Raw genomic sequence first — 17743 nt, forward strand, 5'->3', positions numbered from 1 at the left:
AAAGACCCCCTAACTAATATGAAACCTCTTCCTGATCCAATTAATATCAAACAATTTTAATTCACACCATACACAACAAACCAAATATAAACACTGTCCCTAAGAAACAAATGTCTCAAATTATAATCCCCATTAATAATACAGAACACAGAATATTTTGTCATCCATGTAGCTAAAGAAAACTAGGCAGGGAATTCTGTAGGGCAGGGGAACAACATATGGCACAAAACATATTTTGTGTGGTCCGTGCCCCATATCTTTACTTTATTCAGGTGCATTTATTGTTTTATTACAGACACAACATTTTTGCAGTGCAGCCCACTCATTTCCAATAAGGATCAAATCTGGCTCATGCAAACAATGAGTTGTTCACCTTGCTGTTATATCTCTGATGCTGCTGTCTTAGTACATAGCAATATAATTCAAGAGATCTAATGGCAATAAGCATTCATTACCAACTATTTCAGTAATGGGTGTAATGTTTTCGACTCTTATACCCATACCTTTAAATAGTGATTATTCACTTTATTTGATCATTATACATCTATATTCCTAAAGGCAGTCACTTTTTATATGCCCCAAATACACAGGACAAATTCAGTGTTGATGTTCATGGACATTTTTATGAGGTCAACCTAAAGGCATGATTGAAAACAAACCAGAATGAAGGTAGTGTACTGTAATGTCACAATGAAAGCTATGTATGTTAAAATTTTTTTTACTACCCTGTTGTTTGTTATGACAGATCCAACAATATTTCTTGACCCAGTTTAGTATCAAGCTACCATGGTCAATACCAAGCCACCATAGTCAATACCAAGCCACCATAGTCAATACCAAGCCACCATGGTCAATACCAAGCCACCATAGTCAATACCAAGCCACCATAGTCAATACCAAGCCACCATAGTCAATACCAAGCCACCATGGTCAATACCAAGCCACCATGGTCAATACCAAGCCACCATAGTCAATACCAAGCCACCATGGTCAATACCAAGCCACCATAGTCAGGTCCATAACAATCAATAATTTTCATCCAAAAGTTTTTTGATGACATTTAAGATCCAGTGCATTCAGCAACCAGGACTGAACCGACTTAGTTTAATAGACTATATTACCAATAGTATTAAGAATAACAATGAATATTTAATATTTAATTTAATTTGAGTTAGGGGTAAAATGACAAAATTAACGTACACTTTATATGCCAAGAGCTTATGGATAATAACATGAAAGTCAATTCTTAAGGTGGAAAATGCTAAGTTACATTAAATTACTGAAAAATTACCCTTTCACCAAAGAAAGTCACTAATTTTAGTATAATCTGACTTTCATTTTCAGACACAATGCAAATCAATTGTTGTAGAACACAGGCATTAGTTTGCTGTTCCAAATATACATTTTTCTGTAATGTAGCACTTTACACAACTTTTACATATTTATCAGACTTTTTAAACCGCCTTGTGAAAAATTAGTACTTTTTAAAGTCTTACTTGGAAGCTCATCTTGTTTTATGCAACATGGAATCAACAAGACTGCTACCATATATACTCACTTAAGTCCAGCTGCAAACTGCACAGACCCTGATTTGCAATTGCATAATGCGTTGGTAGATCTAGGTCTGTGCAGTTTGTTAGAAGTAATCAGCAGAACAACCACACAGACCCTGATTTGCAATTGCATAATGCGTTGGTAGATCTAGGTCTGTGCAGTTTGTTAGAAGTAATCAGCAGAACAACCACACAGACCCTGATTTGCAATTGCATAATGCGTTGGTAGATCTAGGCCTGTGCAGTTTGTTAGAAGTAATCAGCAGAACAACCACACAGACCCTGACCAGTCAGCTCATTACTTCACGGCAGATTATTATTTTTGTTTTTATTCCAGTTGGACTTGATTCATTGAAGGGAGTATATATGGTACTTCCTTCAATTTCTTCAAATTCTGCTTGGATTTTCATTCTATCCCTGAACTTTAGTGGTAAAGCAAAGCTTGTCAGAAAAAAAACTGTGTTGTCTATTTTTGTTTTAGATAGCATATCTTTTTTTCTTTCTATTACATCTAATACTCCACTTAAACTTTGGGATACCATCTACAGGAGGACTTTGAAACTGAATGGATTTGGATTTGGATTTTTTTTAACGTAGCTTTAACAATTTTTCAGTCATAAAACTACAATGTCTGCACTGTGACAGTTTATAGTGATGTCTAGCACTGGAGCATCATGCCGCAGGCATGTAGCATGATGAAGACACATGGCCGACCCCTCCTAACACTAACCTCTTAACGCTGAGCACCAAGCGAGGCAGCTGTTAGGACCATTTGTATAAGTCTTTGGTATGACTTGGCCAGGGATCAAACCCACGACCACATGCATCCGAGGCAGATGCTCAAACCACTAGACCACCAGAACGGTCAACATGGAAACTGAAAGTGTGGAAAATGAAACAGAACTTCCCTATTTTTGGGAAGGACAAAATAAAATGCATTCAGGACAATAAGACATCCTATAACTTGGTCTAGTCAATAAACATGAATGTTATAGCAATTGAAAACATAAATTTACAAATGTGTACATACACTCTACCCCAATGAGGTTGAAAACAACTGGGATGTAATAAGAACTCGAATGCTCCAAATAGTTACACACCAAGTTAGAGTCATTTGAAATCAAACTGGTACATGTACAAAAATGGGACTAAACATGAAATGAATTCATTAAAAATATACATTTATCTTTACCAGCCAACAGTTGTGGTGGCAAACTGGTTGGAAGGACAGATGAATAGAATTTATGCTGTGGTTCACACAGAGAATATAAATCCCAGTGGAAGGGTTACCTTATATTTTGCAAGGCTCTGCTGAGTTCTACATTATTTATCTCCCCCATTTGTACATTATTGTATTTTATTATTGATTCATACAAATATGAAAGATTACTTTTATTTCCATACAAGTGTTCCTACATGCAACTGATACATCTTGTATGAAATTGACATCATCTCAAGCTAAGGGCTGTCAGACACACAGCACAGGAAATGTGCATGTGTTCTAATGAGGACATCGAGACAACATGTAAGCAAAGAGAAACAAGGTCAGACATGAAAAGTAATGATCACAATCCCACTCAATAATGGATGCTGTAGCTACACTCATGTAATATTTCTTCAGTAATGCATAATGCCTCGAATACTCAAATGTAAATTTTTTTGGTGTTTAAATTAGAAAAAGATAGACCACACCTGTGGCCTGGTGGTTAGAGCATCTGCCTCGGATGTGGGAGGTGAAGGGTTCGATCCCCGGCCAATTCATACCAAAAACTTATAAAAATGGTACTAACAGCTGCCTCGCTTGGCACTCAGAATTAAGAGGTTAGTGTTAGGACTGGTCAGTGTTGTGTCTGGATAATGTGACTGAGTGGGACATCATGTTAAATGTCTGCGGCATGATGCCCCAGTGCTACACACCACTATAAACTGCCACACTGCTGACATCAAAGCAATATGACTGAAAAATTGTTAAAACTACATTAAAAATCCAAATCACACACACACACAGAAAAAGACAACTGATTCTTTACTTTTTTTGTGCTGAAAAATGTGCCCATTTTCCTTTTTAAACACATTTTTATTATTATTTATATAAACTTATATGAGTTATCTCATCAGCATCATAACACAAAAAACCAACTGGGAAAAAAAAATCACTTCAAAGAAAGAAAAAATCATCTGAAGGAAGCATAAGGTATCCCAACAGAACACAATTGGAAAATTGTTATAAAAAATCTGACAGACCTCTTGAGGGGTTAGGACACATATGATGGGAAGAAATCAAGGATTTTTTTTTTCCATGAATCTAATCATGATTGATTTGAACAGGCAGTCTGAAGTGTGATATCTCCTCCACACTTGTGTTAAGAATTAGAAAGTAATTTGTAGCTAGATCTAAATGTTTCCATTGTCTTTGGAGTTCTGTGCCCTGAAATGACCCATTGCAATTTGCTTGTAATTAGTACAATATCTGTTAAAGGTCATGGCCTGACAGTAATGTTAAATACATCAGTGGCTACCATAATGAAATATACATCAAAACAGGAATATCCCAAAAAATATATCAGCTCCTTGTCAGAGAAACTTTCAATCAGAGGAAATTGGTCCAAAACAATTTTAGGCATGACTGACAGTAACATTTTATAGCAGAATACACAACATATTTGCCATTATTCCCTGAAAAATGTTTCCAATGCTGTCTCAAATTCCCTCTATAATGGATAGATCTCACCAGATATTTGGCCCACAGATGGTGGCTGAGGGAGAAATACTAAATTTACCAAAGCTTATTGCCTTGTGACTGACTCACAAGCTTGATTCTGCCAGAAGGAATTTTACTTATTGTGCTTGGTGCTGACACATAATTTAGGGGTCAGAAATGATGTCTGTGCATCAATGGCTGACTGACTGACAAAATGGGGCTATATGGGCACAGTCAAAATCAAGGGCACCCCCCCCCCCATGCCAAATTAAAAAGTCCATCAGTTGCAAAGCTTTACAGAGATAGTAATTCCATCTGATACTTTTTGCCAAAAGAACGGGTTGAGATATTATGCATATCTTCAGACATAATATTCCACGAAAAAAATGTTTTTGTTGATCATTTCATACTTATTGAAATAAGTCTTAGGAGTCTTTACAAACAGTTATTTGTGATGACACAAACATGGGTGCATACACAGGCTAATCTCAGACTAGAAGCTTATCTCTGATCTATCCAACTGAAGCACAGGAATTAGCTGTAGAATTAATTACACTAAATTCCAGCTGGTCTGAATGTTGCCCATTTAAATTAGCATGCCAATTAAAGCCAGATTTGTTAACACTTGAATCCAATGAAAGTCCTTGCATTGAAGTCAACACTCTTGACAGATAACATTTATAATTAGAAAAATTACCTTAAAATTCTTTTACTTGCAAACATGTTTGTTAATATTGTACCAAAAAATGTCTGGAAGAGATTTACAAAGACTTGACACTTTTTCACAGAAAAGTTTGAAGTAAAACAAATGTTTGTTTCCACTTCATGTAAAAAAAATGTCTGACACCCATAATTCAATCTAGCACTGTAAAATAGTATTGGTCTTGTGAATCATTTTTTAATATGCCTGCCAAAAAGGTGGAGCAATATAAAAGCATGATGTCTAGGTCCATTCATCCATCTTTATGTAGAGCAATCCATTACTTTTTATGTTTCTGCAAAACAACTTTTATGTCCAAGTAAATGTTACTGAAAGATGAAATTTGTGCATACTAACTTTAGTTCCACACCATCTAGTTGTACCAAGCACTGTAGATGGCTTGCACTTGAGGTAAAGAAAAAGTCTTTGATCTGGGTGGGGGGTGTCAAAAGGTGATAGGTCAATATGACTGTAAAAGAACTGTTTCTGCATAATAACTTTAGTTCTACATCACAGATCTGAAGTATACTTTGTTGGTGGCTTGCCCCTGGAGTAGAGATGACACCAAATGACTTTGGGCTCAAAATGCAAATATTAAAGTCAAGACCTTTGACCTTAAAATCAATGTCAAAGTGCTGACTATCAAAGTCAATGTAAGAGACAAACGAAAACGGGCTTCTCCACAATATTTCAGTTCTTGACCATGTACCATCACCAAAGTTTGTGGCTGGCTTCCTCTTTGGGTAAGAAAGTCTACAGAATTTGGGTCAATAGGTCAAAAGATCAAGGTCACCATGACTAAGAGAGGTATCTGAGAACCTGGTATCTCACCTGCATCCATGTACTTGTCAGTATAACCCCATATTCTGATTTTAGCAAACATTCATACAGAACTTCACAGTGTTGAACTAGTAGGTGGGATAGGCAAGACAAACTTCTTGCACATAAGCTTTACACCTACAGTAATAATATCCAAAAATTACCTGTTGAATACAGCAAATAATGCTGATGATATGTGACTTTAAACATAGATGAATCTTTAATATAATTTACAATGATGAAACATGCATTCATTTTAAGCAGGCATAACAGGAACTCCCTGCATTTCAGTGTATCAACTTTAGACCTAAAGTAATATTATATGAAAATGTCATATAAATCCATCTTGAAATGTCTATAACATTTGACTTTCAATGACCTATACATAAAAGCATTGTTCACAATGATGACACAAACTTTCCACTTAAGCAGGTGAGACAAGGATCTCCTTGCATATCAGCTTAATACCTTAGAGCCACAATGTCATATAGTTACAGTAACAATGTCATATAGTTAAAGTAACAATGTCATACAGTTACAGTAACAATGTCATATAGTTAAAGTAACAATGTCATATAGTTAAAGCAACAATGTCATACAGTTACAGTAACAATGTCATATAGTTAAAGTAACAATGTCATATAGTTAAAGGAACAATGTCATATAGTTAAAGTAACAATGTCATATAGTTACAGTAACAATATCATATAGTTAAAGTAACAATGTCATATAGTTACAGTAACAATATCATACAGTTAAAGTAACAATGTCATATAGTTACAGTAACAATGTCATATAGTTATAGTAACAATGTCATATAGTTAAAGTAACAATGTCATATAGTTACAGTAACAATGTCATATCATTACAGTAATAATGTCATATAGTTACAGTAACAAAGTCATATAGTTACAACAGAATAACATAACTAATATAGAAGATACTGACTTTCAAAATGTTAAACTTTAATCCAGTTGGGGATGAATATGCAATCATCACAGGCAAAAAAGTGACTACAATACCACATGATGATTACACCTATCAGGCAAAATATTTTTGCACAATAATTTCAGTTTTAAACTGCGAAACTTAGGTCAAATTTTGTGGTGGGCTTACAATCATGCCTAAAATGAGGTCTATTAATTTGGAGGTCAAACGGTCAAAAGTCAAATTCATGGTGAAATAATAAAATCGGTTTTGCACAATAACTTTTATTCTAGATAAAGTTCCTTGACCAAACTTTGTAAATGGTTTGCACCCAGGTAAGGAAAAAAAACCTAGATTTTGGGATCTAAAGTTCAAAGGACAAGTTCATGTTTGGTCTAAAAACTGTCAATAGAATATCCTGAGTCTACCATGTCCTATTCATGACTAGCAAATATGGGGCACGTGAACAATGTACCAAAAATACAAGTAATGATCTGTCTTGGTCTGGATTTCAAAACTCCTTCACAAAAGTGTGGATATGTTGGTACAAGAAGTGTCTAAGTAAAAAAACACATCAGTGCCATAATTCATGCAAAAGGATAACTGTATATACTCATCTATAAGACCGTCCATCTGCAAACTGCACAGATTCAGATCTACCATCAAATAATGCAATCGCAGATCTGGTTTTGAGCAGTTTATTAACAGAAATCAGTAAAACAAACAATATAGACCCTAATCTGCTGGCACATTATGAAACAGTATATCAGGATCTATGTTGCTTGCTTACTGACTGGGCCTATAAGTGAGTATATACTATAATGATCAAATGATTTCAGAGATAGTCACTATAGTGCCATGTTGGAAGTCAGATGAATGGCATCTTCAATCAGAAACAACTACACATTGCTATAATAGTGTTTAAGTTAAAACCACATGTTGACAGACCATCCATTCAGAAAGCATAACCGTATTTATAGGTTACTGCATTTGTATGGGAAAATATTAACTGGTTTTTATGATGGAAATACTGCACAACCATGGGAGTGCAGTATATCCATCTGACGAAATGAGTTCATATTTTTCCATACAAATGCAGTAACCTTTTTATTAAATGCTAATTTTCTTATTCTACCTAATTAATTATATAAACAAAACTACACAACAAGAAACAAAGTAACTGAATTTATGCCGTAGTCCAAAGTAAATACACAAGTGCAGATTCATCATTACACAGCAGCATTATTAATGCACACATAACTCTGCCCAGATAAATTTTAATTTAGTTGCATGCTGGACATAACTTTCAAAAGAAAATGGCATTTTGGTCTACTTAAAAGCTTTAAATAAAACTTTGGAGTCATATTGTGAATGAATGCGCATTGCAACAACTTTTCCATTTGATCTATAATCAATAGATTTTGGTACTTTCGTCACTTTTACGAAATTTTGTGATTATGGACTGGATTTATCTATACCATTTCTACATGAAGTACATTGGATTTCAGTGGCGACAGAGCAGCCTGTTGACATCTGCAAGTGTGTTTCTGTTCTGTCATTGAATATTAAAATCATAATGTGGGAAATATATTAAGTCTTTCAACTGCAATTATGAAAAAGATGCTATTGAATATAATGTTCATTTTGTTTTGAGTACAGTAAGGAGGATGTACTTGGAATACAGTCGAAATTACAATACAATTTCAAAATGTGTAATCAAGCTTGAGAACCCATGACATGGCTCATGTAATCTGGATTTGCAGAACTAAGAAAATACATTTTGAGGAAATTCAGGCTGTAAAACAGTAAGAATATTTTATTGGCATTCTTATTACCAGCTAAAGAAGACAGGTTATGCCTTGTCACTTGCATGTTATTTGTAGGAACCCAACAATATTATGAAATCTGGCATCTATTGCCCACCTAAATCCGAAACATTGTATCAAAAAATTTAATGCAGAATGTGGCAAAGCAGCTGGTATGTGGCAGTCCATGAAACATCTGCTTTAGTTCATTCAGAAACAAATTTAATCAACCAAACCTAAAAGCACCTACTATGTGGGTGTACATGATATGTTTACAAATTAAAGTAGTTAACATACAGCAATCGCTGCACATTTCTGATATCACATTCAGTCACCTGCTTCGTTTAAAAAAAATTATTTTTTGAGTCTATGAATTCATTTTAACTGTCATCGTTGGCATCTCTACTTTCAAATGGCTCAAACAGTTGGTTTACTTCATCCACAGACAAATAAAATAAATAAAAAGTGCTGGCCTCTGCATCCATTGTTTGTTTACAAATAGAAAGTAGTTTCTTTATTCACACTGAGTTCAATATGAATTGCATGCAGTTCAATATTGTAAAATACTACACAATTCTGACAATGTAAAGCTAACGGTGAAAAAGAATGAGCATATAATAAAACGATTTTCATGATGGCCATTAACACAGCAATTTTGGGCATTTGATCAGAATCATCTGAATACAGAAATAACTATACATTTCAAGAAAGAAGATAGGCAATTGCTTGTTTTCTGTTAAAAATTTGGGTATAGCCATCCAATTATCCAATTATCAGTAACTTGTACTAGATTTTTCAAATTTAGGGAGGTCACACTGGCAAAATTTTCATTTAAGACAAACTATATGTACTGAAAAGCATTTTAGTGAGAATCCCATGATGATATAACCATAACTTCCAGACAGAAATGATAACAAAATTTTCAAGATGACCACCTGGAGCTCTGATTATTTTTAAAATCAACAAGATAACTAAAGCCTTCAATTCCATATGACATCTCTTCACCAGTATGAGTGGCACAATTTTCACTGACATTATAAAAAAAATTTCAGAGAAAACTCTACAACAGCGATGCTGTGTGTCCATGTGGCACCATTTTTATTTTGGGTCAACCTGATATTTGTAACAATTGTCTTAATTAGAAAAAACCATCTCAAGAAGACTATCCATTCTTTGATAACAAGATTTTGAAAGTGGCCATAATATTGGATGACATATCATCATCATTTTTGTTTCAAAAAAACTAAAACTCATCAAAAGTATTTTACTGAAAACCCCATGTAGGTGAGGTAACAATAACAAGCTTTTCAAGATGGCCAACATGGTGACCATACTGGATGTCAAATAAGCATCATATTTATTGAACATCCACTATACATCATATTTAGTATTTTGGTGAAAACCCTGTTGTGATATGACCATCTCTTCAAGAAAAGTAACAATACAAATATTTTCAAGATGGTCATCATGGGGGCCATACTGGATATCCAGGGAAAAAAACTAGCTAGATATTATCAGAAATCCATTGGTGAAAACCCCATGTTGATATAACCATCAATTTTGGAAAAGCAGCAATAACAAGATTTTCAGGATGCTAGTCATACTGGAAGTCAATTTTTCAGGAAAATAGTCATATTGGTAGCCAGATTGGCAGAATGATAGTCATATTGGAAGTCAATTTGGCAGAATGATAGTCATATTGGAAGTCAGATTGGCAGAATGATAGTCATATTGGAAGTCAGACTTTCAAATGATAGTCATATTGGAAGTCAGATTGGCAGAATGATAGTCATATTGGAAGTCAGATTGACAGAATGATAGTCATATTGGAAGTCAGACTTTCAAATGATAGTCATATTGGAAGTCAGATTGACAGAATGAGTCATACTGGTAGCCAGATTGGCAGAATGATAGTCATATTGGAAGTCAGATTGGCAGAAAGAGTCATATTGGTAGCCAGATTGGCAGAATGAGTCATATTGGAAGTCAGACTGGCAGAATGATAGTCATATTGGAAGTCAGATTGTCAGAATGAGTCATACTGGTAGCCAGATTGGCAGAATGATTGTCATATTGGAAGTCAGACTTTCAAATGATAGTCATATTGGAAATCAGACTTTCAAATGATAGTCATATTGGAAGTCAGATTGGCAGAATGATAGTCATATTGGAAGTCAGACTTTCAAATGATAGTCATATTGGAAGTCAGATTGGCAGAATGAGTCATATTGGTAGCCAGATTGGCAGAATGATTGTCATATTGGAAGTCAGACTGGCAGAATGATAGTCATATTGGAAGTCACACTTTCAGAATGATAGTCATATTGAAAGTCAGATTGTCAGAATGATAGTCATAGTGGAAGTCAGATTGTCAAAATGAGTCATATTGGAAGTCAGATTGGCAGAATGAGTCATATTGGTAGCCAGATTGGCAGAATGATTGTCATATTGGAAGTCAGACTGGCAGAATGATAGTCATATAGGAAGTCAGATTGGCAGAATGATAGTCATATTGGAAGTCAGACTTTCAAATGATAGTCATATTGGAAGTCAGATTGGCAGAATGATAGTCGTATTGGAAGTCAGATTGGCAGAATGAGTCATATTGGAAGTCACACTTTCAGAATGATATCCATATTGAAAGTCAGATTGTCAGAATGATAGTCATATTGGAAGTCAGATTGTCAGAATGAGTCAAATTGGAAGTCAGATTGGCAGAATGAGTCATATTGGAAGTCAGATTGGCAGAATGATAGTCATATTGGAAGTCAGACTGGCATAATGATAGTCATATTGGAAGTCAGATTGGCAGAATGATAGTCATATTGGAAGTCACACTTTCAAAATGATAGTCATATTGGAAGTCAGACTTTCAAAATGATAGTCAGATTGGAAGTCAGACTGGCAGAATGATAGTCATATTGGAAGTCAGATTGGCAGAATGATAGTCATATTGGAAGTCAAATTTTCAGAACAATAGTCATATTGGAAGTCAGACTGGCAGAATGATAGTCATATTGGAAGTCAGATTGCCAAGTTCATCATTTGGGACCGACCAGAGGTCTTTAATGGAAAACATGAAGTCAATATGATTGTCAGTTCAGGACTCCCAGCAAGATGTTCAAGATGGTCACACTGAATGGCTGAAGGGCACCATATTTATTTAGGATCAAAATAGTCCCTGGGACTAATGTGTGTAGAAATGTTAATGGCCATCTTTCAAGTAGTTTATAAGTAGCAATAATACATGGAGTGATGACAGATGGACAATGGAAAACCCATGCAAGGTCAATGCATACATTGTTCTGGCATATGACCAGTAGGGTTATATAATATTGGTATATAAAAATAGCTATAATAGCATGAAAATCTAATCCACATTTGCATATAAACATGGAGGTTTGTGTACCTTGAATCATTTTTGCATAATTGTGCAATAACAAGGTCTCAATAAATTTGTTTTTAAAAAATGTAAACACTACTGTAAGAGCTCGAAAAACTATATCATTTCATCTACATATGAATGCAAATAAAAAGGTTATCAAGTTTAATTTGCCTACCTCATTTGCTTTTTGCTAACCATCCTATGTGGTTAAACAAATTTTTTACAAATCTGGGTGAGGGGAATGGAAAAGTTAAGTGATTTTTGTGTAGCCTTTCTAACACGCTTGCCAAATGAATGGACAGATAGCATGAAATCAAAATTCCCCCCCACCCCCCACTATGAAAGCAGCAATTTGTTGGAATGGCTTAAAATTATAGAATTTGACCAAGATATGATTTTAAGAACAGATCTCACAAGCAGCAACTGACCTGACCAACAGACAGCAGTTATGAATAAAATTGACAAATAAATCTATTCCACAGATCCTGTCTGCTTGCCCAATGCTTCATCCACAAATGTAACTTATTTTAAGTGTATCCAACTTAAGGAGTATGACTGCACATTCAAAAAGATGCTTTAGAATAACTAGATACCATGTGTACTCACTAATAAGACAAGTCCAGCTGCAAACTGCACAGACCCAGATCTGCCATCACATCAAGCTCCATCAGATCTTGATGAGCAGTTTGTTTGGAGTAATCAGTAGAATCAACAACATAGATCCAGATCTGCCATCATACCAAACACCATCAGATCATGATGTGCAGTTCGTTTGGAGTAATCAGTAGAATCAACAACATAGATCCAGATCTGCCATCATACCAAACACCATCAGATCATGATGTGCAGTTCGTTTGGAGTAATCAGTAGAATCAACAACACAGATCCAGAGCTGCCATCGCATCAAGCACCAGCAGATCATGATGAGCAGTTTGTTAGGAGTAATCAGTAGAATCAACAACATAGACCCTCATCTGCCTTTGCATAATGTACCAGCATTTCTGGGTCTGTGCAGTTTGTTTGGAGCAATCAGTAGAATCAACAACATAGACCCTGATCTGCAGGCACATTATGCAATGGCAGATGATGATCTTTGATGTTTGCAGTCTGACTTAACTTATAAGTGAATATATATGGTACACAAATTTGCTATGATCAATGAAATGTTAGACATCAGCAACTGTGGTCTACTTTTGGTGGAAATATGCATTCCTTAAAACTACACACCAAATTTGTTACTAAATGCAAGAGTGTGAAACGTCTAAACATGTGGTATTAGACATTTATATGAAGGACAAAAAATGTATATCTAAGAAAATAAACCTTTACATGGTATATAGAATTGGAGTCGAGAGAAATATATAACAGTTTACAGAGACCAGAATATAACATACCAGCTGACAGGAAAATTCCCCCAGATGGAAACATCAGGACACTCTCAACCGGATGACCATGATCCACAGTCATCACACTTTCTGAGATCCTTGTATCAAACAGCTTCACTGTGTGGTCATAGCTACCTGTAGAAGAAATAAGAGACTCCATTTTTGGCAACCTCACCTTGTCTATAGCTAGAAATTTAAAGTCTTTTAAACAGTAAGTCGAATCTGAAACACATCAACGTAATACTTAATCTAGGATATGGAAGGAAAAACAAACAGATGGACATATAGACTTTCACACAGGTGCTATGGTGATTGCCATGTTAATCCGCTAACAAGGTCGGCTCAACAAAAAATCAGTCTGCTGTTGACAAATGACAAAAGTCATGAAAATAAATGTTTCAGAGGTCACTACCAAATTTCTCCAATTATATATCCATGCTTGAAAGTAAACCCATCTTCAATTTTGTAGCACACAAAGAATGTCCACTCCCATTTCTGAAAAAATAGTCTGCAAACAATGATAATAATTCGAAAAGCTGAAGATCTTTTTTTCCATTTGTAAAGTTACAACAGCAAAGAAAACATAAATTCATTCAATAAATCATTAAATAAAGTCATATACAGTCACACTACTGAAATCAGTCCCTCATAAAATTTCATTTTAAAACCCACCAGCTATCTAGAAGTTCATTATGTAAATGAAATCCTCACATCACAGTTTTAGTGCTGAATGGTAATTTGTCCGAATGATCCAGTAATGACATGTCACGAGTTCAAAACTCACAGTGGCATCCCAATTTTTTAATATACTTTTTTGTGCTTTATGTTCACTTTTTATTTTTAACTTATATTTTATCTAAAAGGTAAATTAAATAACATGTTTAAAAGGAATTGCCCTCGCTCTGCTATCAATGCCAACAGCTTCATGAAAAGTGAAATCTGATACATCTAATTTTGCAAGAAAAAGCACATTCCCCCATTCTGAAAATTAAATTAGGCTGGCCCACTGGTCTTATCATTTCAGAAATATGGTATCTTTCCTGCAACAAGCAATGTATAACAATTGTCAAAAACTGAGGCCATGAGTAACTCGCAATTTGTTATGACAACTCGCCAGCCAAAGAATGCCAACAAGGGGGTGGGGGGACTGGGGGAGGACAATAACTGTCAACATCGAATATACAATAGGTTCAGGTAAACAGAAAAAACTGACATTACATATCTGTCTTTGTTTTAATAATAATAAATACTTCGGTTTTATTACTTCTTTTTTTAATATAATAATTGCAGTTTTTATAAACGTATTTTACTTAACCTATAAATCAGCCACTGCAAGCTTGCACTTATGTCCACCTATGTGACGTTTGCCTCAAGCTGTGAAGTACTAATTATTTGGATTTTTTTTAACTAGCTGTATCACTGTAAATAATAATTAATAATCGAAACACAGGATACCCAGCAAAGTGGGGGATGAATAATGAACACAAAATAGAAAAGAATGAACTTAAAGCACGCAGACACTAACACACAACATGTGATACCCACATGATGTCTGAGCAGGACAGGGTGCTTGCTGCTGATGCAATCGACTCTTCTGAATCCGAACTGATCCTAATATTGCAGAGTTACTTTGGTACAGGTGCGCAGACAATACGCTGAAAGGGGAGGGTATGTTTGTGCCGAATATGCCTCTGTGCATGCATCTCGCCTGCACATGCCACACACTCACGATGCATAAGTACATTATTATTATTGTTATTCTAATTCTATGTTCTCGGCAATCGGGACTCACACCTAAACTGAAAATGCTGGTCAAATCGATTGCTAGTAAATAAATTATGTTTTTAAAAGTAGATAGAAAATCATGATTTTTTGTGAAAAATATTGGCATATGATAGCCTACTTGTAATTTTCAGCACTTGCAAATGACACTGTTCCACTTGCAAATAACGAACTTGTGAGTGGGATTTTCAAGGGTTGTGTATAAAATACAACGAACTTGTGAGTGGGATTTTCAAGGGTTGTGTATAAAATACAATGAACTTGTGAGTGGGATTTTCAAGGGTGTGTATAAAATACAACGAACTTGTGAGTGGGATTTTCAAGGGTTGTGTATAAAATACAACGAACTTGTGAGTGGGATTTTCAAGGGTGTGTATAAAATACAACGAACTTGTGAGTGGGATTTTCAAGGGTTGTGTATAAAATACAACGAACTTGTGAGTGGGATTTTCAAGGGTGTGTATAAAATGCAATGAAACCCAAATAAAAATGAAAGGGACCAATAAAGTTTGTCCTCCACAACGAGACATGTTTAATGTAGTGGTGAAATACTCAAGTAAAGCAACGAGTTTCATAGTATCATCATGTTTTTTATGTGAAGGTGTCCTTCAAATTACAGTGTCTGCTTGGGCATGTTTCAGGGTCAGTTTACAAATGTTTCAATGTTGTTTTAGGCATGTCTCAGTTTCAGCTTACAAATGTTTCAGTGTCTGATTATGTATGTTACAATGTTGATTCACATTTCAGTGTCATGTTTCAGTGTCTATCTGATAATATTCCAGTCTCTTTAAACAAATTTCACAGTCTGCTTACAAGTTTTAGAGTTTGCTTATGTCTGTTACATTGTCTGCTTAATCATGTTTCAGCATCTGTTGAAGTATGCTTCAGTACTTGCTCAGGCAATTTTTAGTGTCTCTAAAGGCACATTTCAGTGTCTGCTTGGCATATTTCAGTCTGATTACACATGTTTCAGCATCTATTTAAGTATATTTTAGTACTTACTCAGGCAATTTTTAGTGTCTCTAAAGGCACATTTCAGTGTCTGCTTGGCATATTTCAGTCTGATTACACGTTTCAGCATCTATTTAAGTATATTTTAGTACTTACTCAGGCAATTTTTAGTGTCTCTAAAGGCACATTTCAGTGTCTGCTTGGCATATTTCAGTCTGATTACACATGTTTCAGCATCTATTTAAGTATATTTTAGTACTTACTCAGGCAATTTTTAGTGTCTCTAAAGACACATTTCAGTGTCTGCTTGGCATATTTCAGTCTGATTACACATGTTTCAGCATCTGTTTAAGTATGCTTCAGTACTTACTCAGGCAATTTTTAGTGTCTCTAAAGGCACATTTCAGTGTCTGCTTGGCATATTTCAGTCTGATTACACATGTTTCAGCATCTATTTAAGTATATTTTAGTACTTACTCAGGCAATATTTAGTGTCTCTAAAGGCACATTTTAGTGTCTGCTTAGGCATATTTCAGTCTGATTACACGTTTCAGCATCTGTTTATGTATGCTTCAGTACTTGCTCAGGCATGTTTTAGTGTTTCTATTGGCATGTTACAGTGTCTGCTTAGACACATTTCAGTGTCTGCTTATGTCTGTTATATTGTCTGCTCAGGCAATGTTTCATAGCCTGATTACACATATTTCAGAATCTGTTTATGTATGTTTCAGTGCTTGCTCAGGCATGTTTTAGTGCCTCATTAAGTATGGTACAGTGTCTGTTTAGGCTTATTTCAATGTCTGCTTATGCAAATGTTTACTATGTTTTAATGCCTGTTCATGCATGCTTGAGCATTTGGTTGAGAATATTTTTGTGTCTGCTTACACATTTCAGTGTTTTCTTATGCATGCTTCGGCATCTTTCGAGACAAATCTTAGTGTCTGTTCAGGCACATTTTAGTGTCTGTTCAGGCACATTTTAGTGTCTACTTAGGCGTGTTTCTGTGATGTACATGTGGCATATATTACTCAAAACAATTCCACTGCTATTACAGATGAAAAGTAAATATTTTAGCAAATTATGTTTCTTCAAAAGCTGTTCTATCTCTTGAATCCATCAATCCCTGAAAAACATCTATATACAACTTAAAAAGGGAGACAATTATTACCTCCCCTTAATAACGTTAGTTAGCTACCCATCAACTGCTTGTTTAAACTGAGCAATACATGAACGTGGATGCTTGCATTTGCAGGGAGGCGCAGTGGTGTTATCAGGTAAGTATTATCTGAGAACCATAATTTGTCAATAAATTCTTACTACTTTGTCAAATACAGTTCCCAATTACATTAACACTATGAGAAGAAGTAAAAGAACTGGAAATGCATCCAACCTCAACCATACTGATCAATGGCTGAATTCCCTACAAGGATACACCATTCTACTAGTAAGGCAGCAGCACAATGGCAGTCATATAACATGCAACATTCGAATTTCTGATTTTTTTCTCATTTAAATTTCATGCTAAAATCAGGGACTTAATAAAACCAACATGACGGTAAGAAGAGTCTGTTCACTTATAAATTAATTCTTTAAGTGGCCTGCATAACAAATATGGAGATCACTACTACCATGTACCGCTGCTAAAAGCAAAGAATTACAGCCATACAGTAATTAGCCTTCTTAAAGGGAAAATTCAGAACCAAAAATAAAAGGAGATCTTAAGGCTGGCCAACAA

At 35.2% G+C, this 17743-nt stretch overlaps 1 protein-coding gene across 1 annotated transcript in view; it reads right to left on the minus strand.

Annotated features, from left to right (window-relative positions):
• The window catches only part of LOC149800571 (U3 small nucleolar RNA-associated protein 15 homolog), a 141327-nt gene that overhangs the window by 58963 nt on the left and 64621 nt on the right, over positions 1-17743 (minus strand). Inside the window, exon 6 of the mRNA XM_089954516.1 lies at positions 13285-13410. Coding sequence (XP_089810642.1) covers positions 13285-13410 — 126 coding nt within the window. The remainder of the gene's footprint in view (positions 1-13284; positions 13411-17743) is intronic.

This window comes from Sinohyriopsis cumingii, chromosome 4 (genome assembly GCF_028554795.1).
Source record: "Sinohyriopsis cumingii isolate HCF-2022 chromosome 4, ASM2855479v2, whole genome shotgun sequence".
In the NCBI taxonomy this organism is placed as follows: Eukaryota; Metazoa; Mollusca; class Bivalvia; order Unionida; family Unionidae; genus Sinohyriopsis; species Sinohyriopsis cumingii.